This window comes from Atta cephalotes, assembly GCF_000143395.1.
Source record: "Atta cephalotes unplaced genomic scaffold scaffold00016, whole genome shotgun sequence".
In the NCBI taxonomy this organism is placed as follows: Eukaryota; Metazoa; Arthropoda; class Insecta; order Hymenoptera; family Formicidae; genus Atta; species Atta cephalotes.
The window spans coordinates 1,745,409-1,765,855 of record NW_012130080.1 but is presented as its reverse complement, the minus strand read 5'-3'; the positions used below and the strand labels follow the sequence as shown (position 1 = coordinate 1,765,855).

General features: G+C 26.2%; 2 protein-coding genes across 2 annotated transcripts in view; one reads left to right on the top strand and one right to left on the bottom strand.

Moving 5' to 3' along the window:
• Window positions 1–4,636: 4,636 nt before the first annotated feature.
• On the bottom strand, window positions 4,637–7,310 carry LOC105618208 (beclin 1-associated autophagy-related key regulator). Its single transcript, XM_012199750.1, has 9 exons — window positions 7,111–7,310; window positions 6,816–6,921; window positions 6,265–6,346; window positions 5,956–6,193; window positions 5,683–5,873; window positions 5,451–5,607; window positions 5,113–5,289; window positions 4,898–5,021; window positions 4,637–4,795 (listed from the first exon to the last, which is right to left on the bottom strand). The coding sequence occupies exons 1-9, from the start codon at window positions 7,308–7,310 to the stop codon at window positions 4,637–4,639; spliced, it is 1,434 nt and encodes a 477-aa protein (XP_012055140.1).
• A 12,682-nt stretch (window positions 7,311–19,992) lies between these two features.
• The window catches only part of LOC105618396 (iron-sulfur cluster assembly 2 homolog, mitochondrial), a 722-nt gene continuing 267 nt past the window's right edge, over window positions 19,993–20,447 (top strand). Inside the window, exon 1 of the mRNA XM_012199939.1 lies at window positions 19,993–20,069. Within this exon, the coding sequence (XP_012055329.1) occupies window positions 19,993–20,069 (77 nt within the window). The remainder of the gene's footprint in view (window positions 20,070–20,447) is intronic.

Here is a 20,447-nt window from a genome sequence, read left to right as displayed (position 1 = left end):
CGTCTATTGCACAAACGAATGAATGCCTGATATACGCAAATATTCACGAAACTTATTTTTTTACAATGAAAAATTGTATTATAACCGTAGTATCATTGTGATTAATTAGAAAAAGTCCATATAGAGTATCAATAAACATGATAAAGTTATCAATTATTACTTCCACAATAAGAAGATAAAGATAATTAGAGCGTAAAGAACGAAGTGATCAGAATTTCTAATATAAAGTTTAATAAAAAGTTCAGTATATTTTTTTTTGTATTGATATTATATATACATTTTTTCTTAATTGAGGAATACGTTTTCCCTAGAAATATGCTATTGATATTGTCAATAATGAGTCGATAAATAAATATCCGATGTTTAATACTTTGTAACATATTTTCAGAAATCTATATTTAATATTCTGATATTTATCTTTAGACAATACCACTTTATAATTATGTAGTGTTTTTTTCTGCATGATTGAAATGTACACGTGTATTATCTCCGTATTATTAGCTTATAAAAAAGCGATATTTTATTTATTGGAAGAGAACTGCAAAACAGTATATTAAGAGAATAAAGAGAAATAAGAGAAATAAGAGAAATAAGAGAAATAAGAGAATAAAGTTAGAGTTACATTTTCTATTTAAGAATATTTAATATTTGAACATTATTTTTTGAAGTATAAGAAAAGAAGCGCACTGAATTATTTTTTCTTTAGATATCTTTTCTTTAGATTAAATATTATTTTCTTATATCGTGTCTTTCAACAATCTGTTTAACATGTAATGTTTCATTTTTTTTCTGATATTTACATGATTGTAATTAGAAATCAATTTTTATATTATATTTATAATATAATAAATAGCATCGTGATATTTATTAATATTTCAAGATGATAAATTAATAATGTTATAATAATGTTTTAATCAATCATCATTGATGATATTCCAGTGCATGTAAGTATGTAATTTATATTATTTATTTGCAATATTAAGGATATTATATAGTGGTATTGTTAATGTATTTATGTATCAGTAATAAATAACAAGTTATAGAATTATTGTGTATATATAATATATATATAATATATATATTATTTATTTTATACATATATATTATTTTATATATTATAAATTTATATTTATAAAAATAAAAATAAAATGCTAAACTAGAAACAGTCAAAATTAGATTAATAATTTTGAATTTCAAATTTCAAATCGGAAAATAAAAATTTAAGAAGCTTAAATATAAGTATTATATAATCGATCATATAATATCGTTATTGTTATATTTTCTTATTATATCTTAGACAAGAAAATATGTACAATTTTTAATATTTAACACAAAACTATACACAATTACATTTGTTTATTAAAAATCGTATAAAAGTTTTCATATCTATATAATAATTTGTCAAATTAGTTCGAAAATATTTAATAAAATATATGTATATCTACAAGAAACAAGATAATGTATACATATACGCATGACTTAAATCTCCAGGAAAAAATGTATGTGCAAAAAATTAAAGTACTATATAATGATATGCTTACAGAATTCACAGAGCAGTTAATGTATGCAATTACGTATACGATTTCGTACATGCGAAATTGCAATAGACTGGCCAATCCAAAAGTGGTGAAAATGAGATATCTATCATCAAGAGTCATTATGGAGTACTACATGAGCAGAGACTGTGCAGAGTGGTAATTGATTATTAATGTCAGTTTCTTTTTTGAATTGTTAAATTTATGCGTGATAAAGAAACAAAGCATTTTTTTCAATTAAGGATAAAACGGAGAAAAATTGGGAAAATTCTTTTAATATATATCTCAAACATACATTTTTTTACTCCTTTTATACATTGAATTATACACGAAACATCTTCACGATATGTATTTTTAAATAAAATTTTATCAACTTCTGAACAGAGATAATCATAACTTTGAAGTAAAATTATGCTACATAAATAACTGATATAATTATGTAAAAATGTTAAATTATCGTAAAGCTATTGATTAGTAAATTAGAAACCTAATATATTGCTAACTTTAAAAAAGCTATTCTAGAATTAATATACATATACATACATATATATTTCTTTGGATTGATATATGTAAAATTATATTTAGTTTATTTTAATGGGAAATTGAACGTAGCATAATTCACACAATGTATATTATGTAATTGTAGAAATTGATGTATTCTTCACTTAATATCGCTGTATGATTGTATGCATAATAGGATCTTCAAAGCACAGTTAATTTTTTTTATATTTAGTTGTGTTGCACTTCTTATGCAATTAAAACAATTTTATTCGATCGTAAATAAAATAAACTTTGTTTTTATATAAAAATAGAAATCGAAGCTCTTATATATATCCCTTTTCCTATTATATAAGATTTACTTATCTCTGGCAACTTCTATTTCTTAGAGTTGCCTGTGCTAGCTCGTTTAGATATCTTGTTCAGTAATATATATATATATGTGTATTTACGTGTACGAATACAATGTGCTACAAAAATTATTTTTATATGTTTATTCCAAAATATTGAAGATGATACAAAAGATCTAAAATGGTATGGGCATATCGTTAATATTTAAAAAGTATGCGATTTTTCTTATTGATATTACTTAAATATACAGTAATAACAATAAAAAAAACAGATCCTAGTTTATTCGAGGTATCACAATGTATCTTTGTTCAGATAAAACATAGCCATTTTATAATAAGATAAAAACTGTATATTCGCCCATCCACGCATACTCACATATGTATGAAATACTTATGCTATTTCATGTATTTTATTGTTGTACATTTCCAAAAATGTGATTTAAATTGTTGCGCTTTGTGATTCAAATCTGCCATTATAGTTCAACTTAAATATCTAATTTAAAATGTACTAGTAACGCCTGATTTAATGCTTAACATATAATAATCACGTCAAATTACACACACACACACACACACACACACACACACACACACACACACACACACACACACACACACACACACACACACACACACACACACAAAATATACGTTGATAAATAAGATATACAATTGTGCTATTAAATTATTAATATATAGATAAATTTATGTTATTTAACATTTCAATATTGTAGTTTGTGAAATTTTTTTCTTTTCCTAGTTGTCACATGTTCATAAAACGTTGTAACATTATTCAGAAAATTGGATATATACATAAGAAAATTATTTAATTGATGAATTAGTTGTCTATTTGTCTACCCACAACATCTTTTTCGTGTTTTTTATTCTTACACTGTCTAAATAAGTGACTCGATTTATAAGAATTGTTTGATGATAAATATTTCACAGAAAGCATTTTCGTCATATAATTGTGAAATATATTGTGTTTACGTTTATACGTTGACTTCACAATTGTCAACAAATTATTAACTATCTTTATCTTGGTCTTCAGATGACCAAGAATAAGTTATTTCTTAATTTATTTCTTAATCTAAAAAATATGATGTTCAATACACTGTACAAAAATAAAATACGATTATTATATAGATTGATTGGACTAAACATTTAACTGGAAAACACCAAATTATTAATCATTTTGTAGAATTGTGTGCTAGTTTCTTATGGATGATCATATATTCTACAATGACCACAATACTATTTATCAATGCTTTCGTTTATACACACTTATTAAAATCAGCTAACGTAATGCATTTTACAATAATTTTCTCTTATGCTATTAAGTATAAAATGCTTATAATAAATTTTATTTTTATGCTATGTAGTAAAAATATGTATAATGTTACACAATAATCTTTCACAATATCTTTCATATATAATAAATAATATAATATACATATATTCTTCAAGTTTACTAAAATATTATACAACTCATTTAGCATATGAAATAAATATATTAACTTATTCAGTATTAATATGTAGTAACAAATGCATCACTGCAATCAAAGTTTTTGTTGCCAAACAAAAAATAGCTGAAATTTAATTACAATTCCACATGTTCGAAAACTTTTATACAATTTGATCAGATTTTAATGCTGATTTTGTATCAAGTGTGAATTCCGCAATATAAAATATATAATATTAATGACATTTAAGAGGGAAGCATATCTCATTTGTATTGATATATAATCGCAACAAAGGCGATGAGCATAAAAAAGGCAGTCATTGCACATTTATATGTTCTACCATAACAAATTCTATATCAGTATATTGTACTAATTAACATATATCTTGTTTTATAGACCATTAGTATACATCTTAATATATCACAATCTAATCTATTTTCATAGTGCAATTGAAATATAAAATGTCTGTAAATTTATTAAACAGCCAGTTTATTAATCCTTCTCTAGTTTCTTTAAATTCGAGCTAAGTTAGATATCAGATCTAACGGAATCTGTCACAGCGTATTTGAACTACTTTGAGTGTCACGCGTAAATTAAGAAAGTCATCTATTTACATGTTGATTTCAAAATCACATTCGTGCTCTCCTCCGCAATATATAAATATTATTATATAAATATTATTTTTACTTCAAAGCACCTCTCCAGAGTTTCTGCCCTTTGATTTGAAAAATTCGAAATATATTGTAAATGTGTCTATATCGAAAGAAATTTACTAATTAAAAGAAAAAAGTTATTTATTAGTCCAACCTCGCCAAATCGAAGCGATACTGGCTGCTGCACTTGTTACCAAACCACCAGCGACACTCTGATGTACCTGCATACTAGAAGATTGTTGACTAATCATCGCAGAAGATGGTACTGCCATTTCAGGACAAGCGATACTTGGTACCTGCATACATATAACGCCATGAATACCAGCATCCATCAATCGTGTTCCTATTGCTTGAAATTCGTTATAGAAGCGTACATAACTTACAGAAGTATGACTTACAGCTTCCCATCCCCAACACAAATCTTCTTCGTCCGAAGCTGAATCATCACTATTTTCCAAATCGGGAACTAATTGATTATGAAGTTGTGCTATTACAGACGGATCAACTTCCATTGGTCCAATTCTATAATATACAATACATGGATATATAATTATAAATTTATTCGAATTTGTTTCTATAATCTGTTAAGATTAATAAAATTATTACGAATTACCTTCCGAGATCACTAATTTCAGTATTGAGCAAATGCATCAGGTTTTGCAATGTATGCATAGGATTTAAAACTTCTATTTTGGTATTTTGCGTAAGACACAAATGTAATACGTTACTATTTAGTCTTGCCACTTTCCTAGCAAATTTTTGGTCCGACAATTCATTCCCGCAAAATTCTCTGAAAAAACATGACCAAGATGAAGAAAATATCTCACATAATTTATTGTTAATATGTTAATGTGTTCGTACATTACATTATCTAATAAAAATAGACATGAGATAAAAAATATCACTTCATGAATATGTTTGCAAGTAGCATATATAATTCTTAATACGTACCCACAAGTAAGTTTATACGGTAATTTTATATTAACATAATAGGCAAGAACATTAACCAGTTGTGTAGCGTATGTCAAAGCAGCACTAATATTATACGCTGGATTGTGCATCGCATTTTCTTTATTCGCACCTGGCACTCCATCTTTATTTGCCGCAACTAAACATAACACATTTATACTTATGTATATATACTTAGGTGTAATGTCATTAACTAATATGGATATAAAATTACCCCAAAGAGAATAAGCGCTGTAATCTCCTGTCGCTGGTAACGTTGGTTCAACAATAGAATGATGGATTTCCAGAGAACTTTCTTTCTCGTTAATCCATCTACCCCGTACATATGACGTACTTGATGCATCCGCTAATGCGCTAGTAAGAATATCCGAGGTGGCACTGTCGCTGTCCTCGCTGCTGCACAAACTATAAATAATATCCGTAATATTAACAATCTTGGAGAACTTTTAATAATTCTATATCACTTTTATGTTTATATTTCTAATACCTTCTGTTTGGTTGGACCTTAGATAAAGGAAAAATGTACTGAATTAACTGCTTGGCCGCAGTTCTAATAACTTTCTTTAGTTGCTCCCTTTTTCTATCCACAATTTCTTTCTGTTTCTCCTGCTTAACTTTCAAGCCATTAACATATCGATGTAATTTCTCTATTCTATCCTCGTGCCGTGGCACTCGAAGAGTTAATTGAGAGTTGACATCTTTCAAAACATTCAGACGTTGATTACCTACATGTAAAAAATTAAGTAATTAATAGAAGAAATAATTCAAACAAGGTCAGGTAAATTTTAAGTCTTACCTCTATTGATACTTTGTCTTGTTTCGTTTACTAGAGACTGTAGTAGTCTCACTCTTTCTTTACATGTATTTATATCACAAATCTGAAATCACAAATTCAAAATATGAGATATTACATCATTAAATAAACATATTGTATAAGAAAATATTTTACTTGATAATTGCACAATTATATGTATTTGTTCAAATTACGTGATAATTTTCTGTATAAGTCTTCATTTAATTATATTAAAAAGACCAACTGTCTGCAGGAAACTTCTTCGTGCTCACGTATTAAAATAAATATGTATCTATAAACAATAGTGTCTCTTTACATATTAGATCTGTTCTTTTCAGCTGAACATGTATCGTTCATTTTCTCCTTTTCTTTTAAATGGAGAGAAAAAGAAGATGAATGGGGTAAAAAAATTCAGCTGAAAAGAGAATAGACCAATGGATAGAAATTTTAGAACAGAAAAGAATTAAAGAGAGTTTTTTAGTTCAGTTTAGAACAGAAAGTTCTAGGAAGACTAAATTATAGTTTAGAACAGAAGTATTTATTTATTATGGTACCAGTTTATCTCTCTGCTTGTGCCTCTCCAGAGCCTTCATGCACTTCTCTTCTAATTGGGCTCTAGCAGCCTTCAGCCGTACCAGCCGCATTTGTTTATCCGCGAACCTGAATCATCATTAATTATAACTTACAGCTAGAACGTGTTTTCAACGCGATATTGCTCTTAAAGCCAGCTATTCTCAGAAATAACACGTTCCATGATGGATTCGGTCAGATCTAAAGATGTAAAAAAAAAAGAAAAAAAAACAACAAGCTATTGCGTTCGTGACAAGAAAAAAGAAAAATAAGACGCACCGTTCGGAGTAGACGGTGTTCGAATGTATAAAATCCCCGTTCTGGACGCACTGGCGACAGTAAAAAATCCGACGGCTGTTATGGCACAATGGGCACTTGAGCAGATTCATGCTCAGACGACTCGACGCGTCTTCCAGCTCAGATGAGAGCTGGAAATCCGCGGGCGCAGTGCAGGAGCCGTCGGAGCTACTCGTCGCCATAACCAACAGCAGCGACTGCGACGATGACGACAGCAGTAGATAGCAGAAGCAGTAGCAGCAAGCAGCAGTAGCAACAGTAGCGGGAAAACGACGGACCCTCCTCCTCGTCCTCCGACTGACTTGTATTGTTGTGTTGTGCCTCATCAGCTGATCCGCGATTATTTACTCGTGCCGCCGCGCCGCGCCGTGTCGCGCATCCTATCCTCCGTTCTTCTTCGTTCTCGCACGTCGTCGTCGCTTTGTCTCTTTCACGTTGACGTCAGTGACGTCACACGATGATTTCCAGCCAATACCGTTCGACATGCAGAGAATATTGCTTTTTTCCTTTTTTTTCATTTACGGAAATCTAAGAACTCTTAAAGTCAAAATAATGTCAGTTTGATATCATATTGATCGATTATTAATTTTGAATGAATTTATGTAATTTTTCTATCATGATTTGGATATTATGGTTAATATGATATTATTTTGACTTTCTTGTCCTTCTTAGAAATGTTTTTTTTTTTTAATCTGATACCGCGCGTTTTGTTATACCAGAGAGAAACCTAAGAGAGGCCATGCCGGCATGTCTTTTTCCTTATTATTATCGTCGAAATCGCCTGCTACTACCAATACATCCTTTTTTAATTTAGGAACTACGTGACCAGATACATTTTCTAACACTATCGATAAAATCGTATAGTCGAAAGTAGATGTGGTTCGTCTCTGTACTAAAATCCTCAGGATAGAAGCGTGCCGACTATCTAGAGGAGGGATAATTTAATGAGTCCTTGAACGAAAAAAATTTTAATTTCGCATCTTCTATATATATAAATAAAAGTTGTTGAATTTTAATAAACGAAATTGAAAATTCAAACAAGTTAAGTGAATTTTGTCTTATAATCTCATAAAGTTACGAACTATTATGTTTCTTTATGCAAATTTTCAGTGACCGTTTTTATCAAACATAATTACTAGTATAACTCTTTTATTTTAGATAAGTTAGTTTTCAGAAACTATTTTATATTTTTTATTTTAAAAGCGTTTTTTTTTACCGATTCCTACGATTTTATATTTTAAATAAGTTTCTGCAATATTTATATTTATATTTTATATTTTTTATTTTAAATAATTCGTAACTGAGTTATTTTACCGAGCCATGATCGGCATTGTACGTAAGAATACGTTTAAAGAAACACAGAATAATTTGCAGCAACATAATGTCATAAATTAATTTTTTAGCTGAAAAATTAAATAATGATTAATAAGATTTCAATACTTTTAACCAAAGCTGATTGAGCGCAAATTGTTTCGCAATATTAAGAAAATTTGCATATACAGTGCAAAAAATATTCGTACAGAGAAAATATTTTTTAAAAAAACTTTACTTTTAAAAAGTAAATATTATCCAGCGAGAAATAAGTCATCGAATTAATGTCGAATCGATATAAATACGATGATTTCAATATCAATTTGACATCGATTCGACGTTTAATTGATGATCATTTCTTATTGAATAATTAACAATTTATTCATAAAGAATAAAATAGACTATATGTTTCTTAAAATTATATATAGCAAAAAGACGTATTAATTATACAAAATATATCTGCAAAAAATTAAAAATTGTATTGTTTGAATGCTCGATAAATATTCGTATAGATGAGAAATTTAACTTCTAAAATCAGGAAAACATGCGAAACTCGTTTGTTTATATTAGAACAGAATGTATTCATTGTATAAAATTGCTAATTAATGTTTATTTTTTACAAATAAGACTTTTTTATAACAAATTTGTACAAATTTTTTTGCTCTCATTGTATCTTTAATACAGGAGAGGTATAGAATATTATCAATTTTTGTTTAAATATGAATCATTAAAAATATTAAAAGTATAATGAAAATTGAGACATGATGTTCCGTTAGAATATAAAAAATACTTCACACACGTGAATAATTATCAATTACGTTTATAAACCAGCAAACGAGAATGGATTAAAATGGATTGAAATTTTTTTATCCGAATTTTTTTATGCGTATTTTAAATAATGAATACTTTTTTTGGATTTAATTGGATTCAATTGGATTCAATTAGATTTAATTGGATGCAATTGGATTGAAAAACTGCATTTTCTATTCAAAATTTTGAATAATATTCATAATGCATAAAAAAGCTAATATTATTTTTAGATTGAAAGGCAATAGAGATATGCTCCACGCAATTCCTATAAATGAATAAAAATGCATTCAGGATTGAAAAACATTCATTTTAACATTCGTGAAGCAATATTTTTGAAAATCTGAATCCATTTCAATTCATTTCAATCCATTCTCGTTTGCTGGGAAAAGAACCGCGCAAATAATACAGCATGAAACTGAAAGATATCACAAAGCAAAGCGCGAATTGTACGATAACCATTTGTTAAAATTATGTAATATATGAATAAATGAATAAACCGTGAATATTTTTCATTCGCAATAGTAGAATATTTAAATGGCGCGAGGCGAATAGCGAGGGGTGGGGTAGCGTGCCGATGCCGCACGGCGCGGTGGTTAACTACGTCATCATTTCGGCATTCACTCGGTGATCTCGGAGGGAGACGAACGTGTTTTAAGAATCGGGGTATCGCATTAATTAATTATATATCTGAAAATTATATATCTACGAACGCAAATTATGTAAGATTGCCCAAAATTAAAAAGTATACTAATTAAGTTAGATTAATTAATTAAGATTCTATTGCTCAATTATACACGATTTTTGCTTTATTTCTTAGATTCATTACGCATATACACAGCTCATGAATATTTAGATATTTTGTTCTCATATGTACGGTATACAAATGAAATTTTTTTTATTGTTAGATATTTCAAATTGTGCTTTTTATCACTTTGAATATAATTCTGTCATTTTCGTATTACTCCGCATTCTTATGATATGGGAGAAAAGTAACAGATAAATTATATTTAAATTATATTAAATTAAAAACATATCTCTAAATATATGTGCTATTTATACGTATTATTCTATTTAGTGGAAATTGTTTCATAATTTAAAATAAATTTTTGCATTTAAAGGATGTATGACATATTGTTAATCTTTATTTAATTAAATAAATCACAAAAAAGAGCAATAAAAATTGAGATATAATATTGGGATATGTCAAAAGCACTTCATGTGGGCAATTATGTAAGAAAAATCACGCTAAAAACCTTTTTTTACTTCTTGCCTTTTGTCAGCACATTGTAATTGATACGTAATATACAAAATTATAAAATGAACACAATATAATTATATCACATTAAACGACTCGCGTTAAAACTAGATGTAAGAAATTGTTTCATTAATCCGAGAACATTAAAAATGTAAAGATAAAATATATTATTTTACTTTACTTTGTAATATGCGTTAATATTTCGACAGTTGGCGTAACCTTGGGATGGCATGGAATGGCGCGGGGTGACACGGAGTGGCACGGAACGGCGCGTCACGTTTATGCGTAGTTATTACTTACCGCGCAGTTCATTCTCTTCCGAGATTTGTACAAGCAAGTGAAGCAAGTTAGTTGCGTGCGGCTCTTTTTCACATTTTTGAAATCTTATCGCGAAGAATACCAAATATAACACGAAATGTTGTACTTTATGAATAATTAATCGTACTAGTAAATCATATTATGTGAATATTCATAAAATACAATATTTCGTATTATTTCTAGCATTTTTTGCGATTATTATATGTTTCAAAAAGAAATGTGAAGAAGAACGGCACGCGACATGACTACTTGTCTGTACGAACGGTATCACACGAGTCATAAAAAAGCAACGTTAATATGAATACTCTTATGCAAATAACGCAATTCTTGCTTTCATAATTAATATACCCAGTAAGAAATGACAATGGAATCGATGTCGAATCAACATTGATTTCTCACTGGAATATAGTTTAATAATTTAATTAATTTTTTGTCTTTGCATCTTTCATTATACGATTTGCTTAAAAATTAAACGTAACTTTAAAACTATTTATCGATAATAAAAGAAACATTTCTCTTTTTTATTAATCTCTAGTCCATTTCATTGACTCTAATCATACCTTACAGACATCATCTATAAATAAAAAATTCAACCCTTTTGTTCTGAATTTGTTTTGCATTGATAACGAATTGCAGATGTGTGTTTGATATTCATTTCTAAAAGTTAACCGATTACATAATAATTGCATAGTAATATAGATAATAGCTATATATTACATTTTTCAGATTATCTTCCCTCTCATGAGTACGACTTTGATGTGGTGGGAAAGCTCAGAGGACATTTACAATAATACATACAGAGGACGAAAAGAACAGTTTTTCTCAAGCATCTAAAAATTTTTGAATCTGAATAATACATCTAAATAAATTTTTAGATATTGAGTAGAATCGTTCTCTTCGTGTAAAAATCCAATGAGGAAGCTAACGTATTCTCATCGTCGATTTACTTGAAAATAAACGAACCGCAGCTGATTCGTCGCGTCGCGTGTTTGCTTCGGGAGTGCTATTTAAGTTATCGTATTCATGTTATAGTCCGCGCGCGATTATAATGTATTTGCGAGTGTTTTACGGGAGTGTCCTGTGCGAGAGGATGTCAATCCTATTCTGAGAGGAGGAGGAGATCTGGGAGAGGCAACAGGTACCAGCGGAGCATCCTTGCGGTAAATATTATTTTTTATTTATGTAACATCAATATCTTTCTTCTGTTAAATTTATTCTTGAGTAGTTTTATTTTAATGATTTAAAAATGGTAATTAGAATAAAAGGATTATTTAAAAATTATTTTGAAACTTTGTAAATATGTATTTTTAAGAAAATGTATAATTACTTTTATAAATATAACTGAATGGTGAATTAAAAAATGCTTATAAATATTATATATTTTGAATATTATATAATTTTATTTTCAAGAGAACCTGCATTAAATAAATATTTTTTTAAATATAGGTTGATTTTTTCTGTTTTAATTTCATATTCTTTTTGTTACAGAATCATCGTAATGACGTTGCTGATATAACTCTGCTGTTGCGCATCGAATTGGTGAGTGATAAATTAATGTTTTTATTGGTGCAACGAATGTGTGTGATAATTTTATTAATTATTATATATCTATAGATGCATATGCATCAATTTATTAAAAATATATGAATAACTGTATGTATAGCATTCCATACATTCGTTGCCTTAAAATGGATAAATGATAACAGATTGGGATACTTAAGGGAAAACTATAAAAACTATAGGAAACTTAATCCTGGATACTTTTTTATTATGGAATTTGTACTGTTAAATTTATAATGTCACGTTACACTCACTCAGTAAAAAGTTTTTCATGCATGAATATATATAAATATGTATAAATATACGTAAATATCCATAAACATGTATAATCATATATAAAATATGTCTGTACATGTTCATACATCCCTCTTTTTTTTGTAAAATTACTTTATAGTGTGATAGAAATAATAATAATAATGTGAAAACATTAAAAATAATTAAAAGGGTAATTTTTATACTATTTGTTTTAGAAAAAAATCAAGTTTGAAAAAATATAAAAAAATTACTTATGTAATAATTATAAAATTATATATATAAAATTATGCATACCTAATTATGTATGAGCAATTTTTTTTACATTTTTCCAAACTTTTCTGTTTCTTTTCTGAAACGAATAGTGCGAAAATTAACCCTTTAATTATTTTTAATATTTTCACTATTCATTACTATTATTTCTATTACATTAAAAAGTAATTTTACAAAAGAAAAAGAAATGTATGAACATATATAGATGTATTTCGTATATGATTATACAAGTTTATGAATATTTATGTATATTTATACATATTTATATACATATTTATACATATTCGTGTATAAAAAATTTTTTACCGGACTTTAAATTATTTCTAATTATTATTAAATTTAGCTGAAATTGTGTGTACTAATTGTAAATTCATACGTGTGAATGTGAACGCTTTGTTAAGTAATTTAATCACAAAAGTAATAATAATAAATACATAATAAAAAATACGTTCTTTTGATGATCGTTTTTTATATTAAAATAATACATTTGGAAGTTAAAACGAAAAAGAATAAAATATATGTATTTTTGAAATATATGAAATACGGGAAATTAAAAAATATAAAGATTATAAAATAATAATTAGAGTATATGAAATTATTTTCTATGGATATCATTATATAGAAAAGTGTTTATTACAGATTAATAAATATTGTTTTATTATTTTTCCTATCTTCAAATATTCATTCAGAATTTTATAGTATGAAAACAATTCCTATGTACACATAAACATATAATATGAATTGTTTTCTAAGAAATTCCTTCTATTGTATTGGGTTTCACACTTATTTGTATACATCTTACTAATAAAATTATAATAAAAATTTTAGTACAGAACATATTAGGTGGTAACATATGGGAAAAAGTTCGTGGCGTTTTTCCCATTAGATGTAACAGGAAAAACGCCACTTTTTCCCACCTAATATAATTCATTAATCTCGCTTTTCTATAAAAAACATTTTACGTTTATTAATTATTATTTATTTGTCTCAATGCACTTACTTTAATCTAATCTTTTATAACTTATCCATATGTAATAACTGGACTTTATACTAAGTAAGTAACATGATGTAAGATCTAATATACATTTTATCAAGAAATATAAGAATTTTATATTATCTTATAATAACTATTTTAAAATCGTGTTCAGAGTTTTGCATGACTTAAAATACTTAATTTTAAAATAATAAATTATTCAAAAAATGATTTTAATAATATACGAAATACGATAGAAATGTATTTATTGATGTAAGGGAAAATTATCCCTTTCGGATTTTACATCATTCATCTGAATTTCTCATCTTCGTATGTTTTGAAATGAAATTCAGTAACGAATCGTTCGAATTGTTAAAAAATACGTACATAGGCTTTGAATTTTATCGGATGATAATCGATTTAATAATTTTCAGTCATTTATTTTTAAATTAAATTAATTTATAAATTTTTTTGATAACATAAAATTTATAAAATTTACATTAAGAAATTTAATCTAGTTTCGAAACTTTTGAAATAAAAACGTTATTGATTATAAAGATTTTTTAATTTAAATTTATTTTTAGTCGAATATTTATATTTTTTATTTTAATTAAATAAAATAGAATAGAAAATAAATGCGAAATTTATTCGTATATTAAGGATTATTATTATTATTATATTATTAATGACAATTGTTTATATTAATATGATGGCCTCTTCGTGACACATTCGTGTTTCGCGCATTATACAATACAAAAATGTAAAGTCTTACGCTTATTGCCGGCGATAGGCAAAGAACGGCAGTAAAAAGAAATATTTTTCCTTGTTGTCGATTTCTGGCTTATGAAGTCTGAATATTGACTAGAAGCAACAAAAGGTGAGTTCAATATGGCCAAAAGAAAGAAGAGAATCTCTATGGACTCAATGAGCAGAATGTCTAAAATCGAAGCATAAGATAACTTTAAAATGTCTTTTAGAATTCTGTATGAAATATCTTAAAGATATTTTTTAAAGAAGCCGGGAAAATATGTTTTATATATTAAGTGGGAAAAAGTTCGTGGCATTTTTCCATTAGATGGCATTAAAAAACCCACACCTAATATAATTATATAAAATTATATAAGAATATATATAATTTTATATAATTGTATATAATTATATATATTTTTTATATAATTTATATAATTTTACATATATAATTTTATATAATTTTATATAATTATATATAAAATATTTTTTCCCGGGAATTCTTAAAAGTATCTTAAAGTTGTCTTATGTGTCGATTTTAGACATTCTGCTTATTGAGAGATAGGTTGGTGTGTGTGTGTGACACCAATTTAAGTTTCTAAAAGGTAAATTGAATATTCGGGTAATTTGCTCGCAAATTGCGAGTTCTTATACTTTTTGAGAGTTATTTAAAATACAAAAGAAAAATCAACAACAGGGCTAATGAGAGACAACGCGAATAATTAAATTTGGTAAATTTTTTTAATCTATCAAATTTGCGCTTAATTATCCACGCTAACTCTCATTAGCCCTGTTATTTGTTAATATTTTAAAGAGTGAAAGAGTTTTAATTATTGCTTACTGCTTATTTATTATTAGTATGATCGCGATTAAGTTATCCCACTGAGTTTATTAATACGCGATAGGATATGGTTAAACGTGGCTACGTTCAATAGAAAGCAGCTTTGCAACTGCTTGTAAAATTCTTCTATGATTGGTTTATATATTTAAATCCATAAGGAACCAAAAGAACCAATTGTATTGAAGATTTTTCATTTTCGACAACAGTTGAGAAGCTACTTTTTCCGAATGCAGCCATTAACATTATATATTATATTCGTGTTATTGCATATTTATGAGTAATGTAGGAATATGAGTGGAGATAGATATCCGCGAATAGGCACGAATAAATGAAAATACGAATAGGTAAGACAATAAATATGGACGGTAGGTAGAAATTGTATAGGTAGAATGATAAGTATAGACAAGTAGAACTAAACACGTCATATGTACATACATAATTGGAAATGAGGGATTAAAAATTGAATAAAATTTTTAATTAATTTTAAGTTTTATTTAATTATCAGCATCTTGTTCTAATTATCGAATATGAAAATAAATCAAATGAATTTCAAATTTTATTAAATTTTCAGCTACCCCAAAATTACTTTTTTATAAAATTCTACACATATACAAATCATGTAACGCGTTAATATTGTATTAACTTTATTGTAAATAAATGTATAATAATGTTAGGTATGTAATATAAAATTTATATAAAGACTATGTCCAAATGAATGCTATAATCATACTTTTGCACAACGATTAACTAATTAATTATACATTTACTGGAATATATATGTCCTTATTGAATATCTAAACCGTATTGAGAACTAAAAATAATTTGTCTTGTCATAAACCAAATTGCTGCGTAATTAATGTAAATTATGAAATCAATGAAATATATAATAAAAAATTGTTTATTGATTTAATAAGTTTGATAAATATTTAATTTTAGAATTTTTTTAAATTTAGATTTTATTTTGTATATCAAACAATCATTAATAATTTTAAGTAACTTCTTATTAAAAATTTCATAGTTAGAATAATCATCATTTTTTCTACGTATTTAATACAAATTTATTAAATAAGTCATAAAGATTGGAGCTTTGAAGCAATAGTTAAATATTAATTTGCTTTTCGACATTTACATATTTAATATTATAGAATTACAAGTATATTTTAGTGACCAGTTTATTATATGCAAAGGCCTGCCTCTCACGTCAGATGGATGCCAAATTACGTGGTTTGTACCGAAAGACGAAATTATTTTTATCATGAACTATTCCTCGTCGCTTTTTGTGAAGTCCATTGCGAAGTCTAGTTTGGTATCTCTTTAGAGATTCTTATACAGAATTGGAATTAATTCCAGGTTTTTTCGTTTGCAGTTACTGATAGTAATAATTTTGTTAATGAGTCAATGATAATTGGTATATATATTAAAGTCAAATTGCAAAATTAATTCAGTGTATATTTCAGGGTATATTTAACATACAATTTTCGCTTTCTTTGTTTTATTAAATTTTCCCACTAGTTATAATAATGTTAATAATAGTACTATCTTAATAACAATAGGAATTTAGTATTATATGATTTATATGAATATTATTATTATTAATATATTATTATTATTTGTTTAAATTCAAATTATTAAGTAAACAAATTTAAGTTTTATACAAATAATTTGCTAATTTTTCGATGATTGCTCTAACAAAAATATGGTTACGAATGTGCATATTTAATTTTCTAATCATTATTTTAAAATATCATTTTTAGGTATGTATATACACTTTTCTATGATAAAATAAATGCAGATATTATGAGATTATATTTAACGAATATTTTTATTGATTTACATAATTTTTTTCAAAATTCTTTATAGTTTTTTAATAATGTTATCGTGATTATATGAGTTTAATTAAAAATGTGTGGGTATGAAAAATTCAAGATAAGTCGAATGAGTACCCTCATATTAGTGGGATATTAATAATTATAATTTTTGAAAAATAAAGAATTGTTAAATTTTCTATAATAAATTTTTCAGTATAAATGTTCTTTAAAATCCCATTATTATTTTCGGCATATTTCGAACAGTTGAACTGAGAAACTTTTGTACTCACACATATAAAAAATTACAATAACACATGTATTTTATTATTATTAAATATATTCCTATTAAATATATTCCTTATTATTAAATATATTCCTTCGTAATCTCTATTTCGTAAATCATTCTATTCTATTCTATTCTATTCTATTTTTAATAATGATGATTTTTAGTGATGGATAGCAGAATATATTTTCTCGCGAATTTTAATATTATATTAAAGATGTGATAAAAATGATAATTAATTGTAATTGACATGCTATCAAAATTATTATTATCGTAAGTGGTCTGAAAGATTCGGGATTATACCTTCCTATAACAAGACCGCTGATATTTGACGGAATGCTTAATTTTTTTTTGCAATAGATTTTGTGAATTTGATTTAACGTAGAATCAAAATTCAAATATTATGTCGCTCTCCACTGAAAATTGTTTTTCTTTTGTATCGGATACTAATCAGCGTATCGCAAAGCGGAGAGACTTTGATATGATGAAATTATTGGAATAGTTATCTTAAATGCGATGAAAGTGCTATTATAAATATATTAATGACTTTTTATTGCGATATTAGTAAGTTTTATATTCGCAAGTTAGTAATTAATAGTAAATACGATCTAATTAAATGTTATATATTAGTAGTTATATATTAGTTTCTTCCGCGTTTATCAATATTTCATTCAACATTGGTTTAGAAAAATTTGTATTATTGTATGTATCTTCGACGTTTTTGTATAATCCTGCATTCAAATTTGTTAATTATACTCTTATTATCAAATTTTTATTATATTTTGAATAGCGTTTATAATTGTATATTGTATTATAAATAATAATTATTATTGTAGTATTGTATAAAGTAGAATTGTATAAAGTATTATAATGAAAAATATAATATTGAAAAAATTGTGCAATATGATAGCTAATTATTGTATTTCACTGTTTATATTATGCAATATGATTAGCGAAACGTAATGAAATAATTAGACATAAAAAAATTAATTAAAGATATACTTATCTGCACAAACGAGTTATTAAATTTATTATTAGTAGTTTATTTGTTTTATAGATGATTTATACTTACAAAGAAAAGAGGACCGCCGAAAAATTGGCAGAGGGCTTCTAGCTTGTTTTTACTGAATTATATCTTAAAGTGACAATATATGTTTAAAAAAGATTGAATTTATTAAAAGTCTTTATAATTGCTAGTAATTATAGAGACTTTGATACATACTGTATAGTAATTATATTTGGTAATTATGTTTGATAAAAACGGGCTGAAAATTTGCATAAAGAAATGTAACTTCGTAATTTTATAAAATAGTATAAAAGAAATATTATACAAGATAAAATTCACTAAATTATATAACTTATTATAATTTTCAATTTCGTTTATTAAAATTCAACAACTTTTATATATTTAATTTATATAACTTTTATATATTCCTATATTTATATATATAGGAGATGCGAAATTAAAATTTTTTCGTTCAATTAAAAATTAAACTATTCCTCCTGTAAAGCACACTTCTATCCTGAAGATTTAATACAGAGATGAACCACATCTACTTTCAATGACATGATTTTATCGATTTATTGTGTCAGAAAATGTATGTAGTCACGTAGTTCTCTAAACTGAAAATGGATGTATGGGTCATTTCGACGGTAACAGGAAAAAGACCGGCATGGCTTCTCTCAGATTTCTGTCTGCTTTAAATATAAATCGTCAAATACCACTTCGTAAGCCTAAACATCATGTTTAATTAGAATAGAATTGGAGATTGTCCAATAATAACGATTCATGCTTGTAAGGCATTGCTTAGTCAAAACACCGACGAGATATTAAAGACCGTCAACTCTAGGGCAAATTTTCGGCGGTATAAAAAGGGCCCTGAGAGCCTAAAGATAATTGAAAAACGCTGACATTATCGACAATTGATATAAATTTGCTATTATTATTAACATAAATATTTGATTTATGCTTTATTAAATTCATGATTTTTTATTATATAAATGTTTCATAAATAAATATGCATACTTGTAAAGCTATATCCTGGTGAAAATTTTTCTCCGAATTTTTCATATAATTTTTTAGAATTTCTATATAATTTTTCAGAATTTTTTATAATTTTATAATTTTCTTACATTTTTTTATACAAATTGGAACATTTCTCAGAAAATCTACATCTTTTCTCAGAGTTTTTCATATATGTTAATTATGAAATATCGTAAGATTTTAAAGATTTTTTGTAAGTATAATTTCTGATGAAATATTACAAAATCTCAAAAATTTAAAAATTATGAGATGAGAAATTTCAAAGTATTTTAGAATTTATTTGTATGAGAAGTTCTACTTGCAAGCAACTATTTGTATATAAAGCTTAAAGTTAGCGGCAAAATTTGGAACTAACTCAACTACTCAACAGTTGATATCGACTGGGAAACATGGCGAAATTAACCCATGTCATGTGGGGTTTGTCTTCAAATTTTGCAGCAAATCGGTATTTCTCTCGATTGTTGGCGTGAGTAAAATTTATTTTCTTTTAACACATTAAATCTAACATAATCATTTTGAATAATATGTGAACATGTTACTTCATTATCATAAAATATGACAATATAATTCTGTATATAATATAATATTTAATGTGCTGTATTACATATATATAATATTTTGTTTGAATTTCAATACAAATATTTATGGATATTGCAAGGAAAAAATATATTTTATTAGTAATTGTATTGAAAAATATTAAAAAATAATAAAAATATATATATATATATATATATATATATATAATAAATATATATAATACAATATAGTATTATGTGCATATAATAAAATAAAAATAAGAACTACTAATTTTAACTTACTACTAACGAAAGGAAAAAGGTAAAAA

Excerpts from the sequence above, each read along its gene's own strand:
- LOC105618208 (XM_012199750.1), bottom strand. The coding sequence starts at position 7,310 with ATGGCGACGAGTAGCTCCGACGGCTCCTGCACTGCGCCCGCGGATTTC. Across the intron at positions 6,347-6,815 it reads ACAAGCAGAGAGATAAACTG|ATTTGTGATATAAATACATG; the intron begins GTACCATAATAA and ends TTGTGATTTCAG. Across the intron at positions 4,796-4,897 it reads TGTGTTGGGGATGGGAAGCT|GTACCAAGTATCGCTTGTCC; the intron begins GTAAGTCATACT and ends ATATGTATGCAG.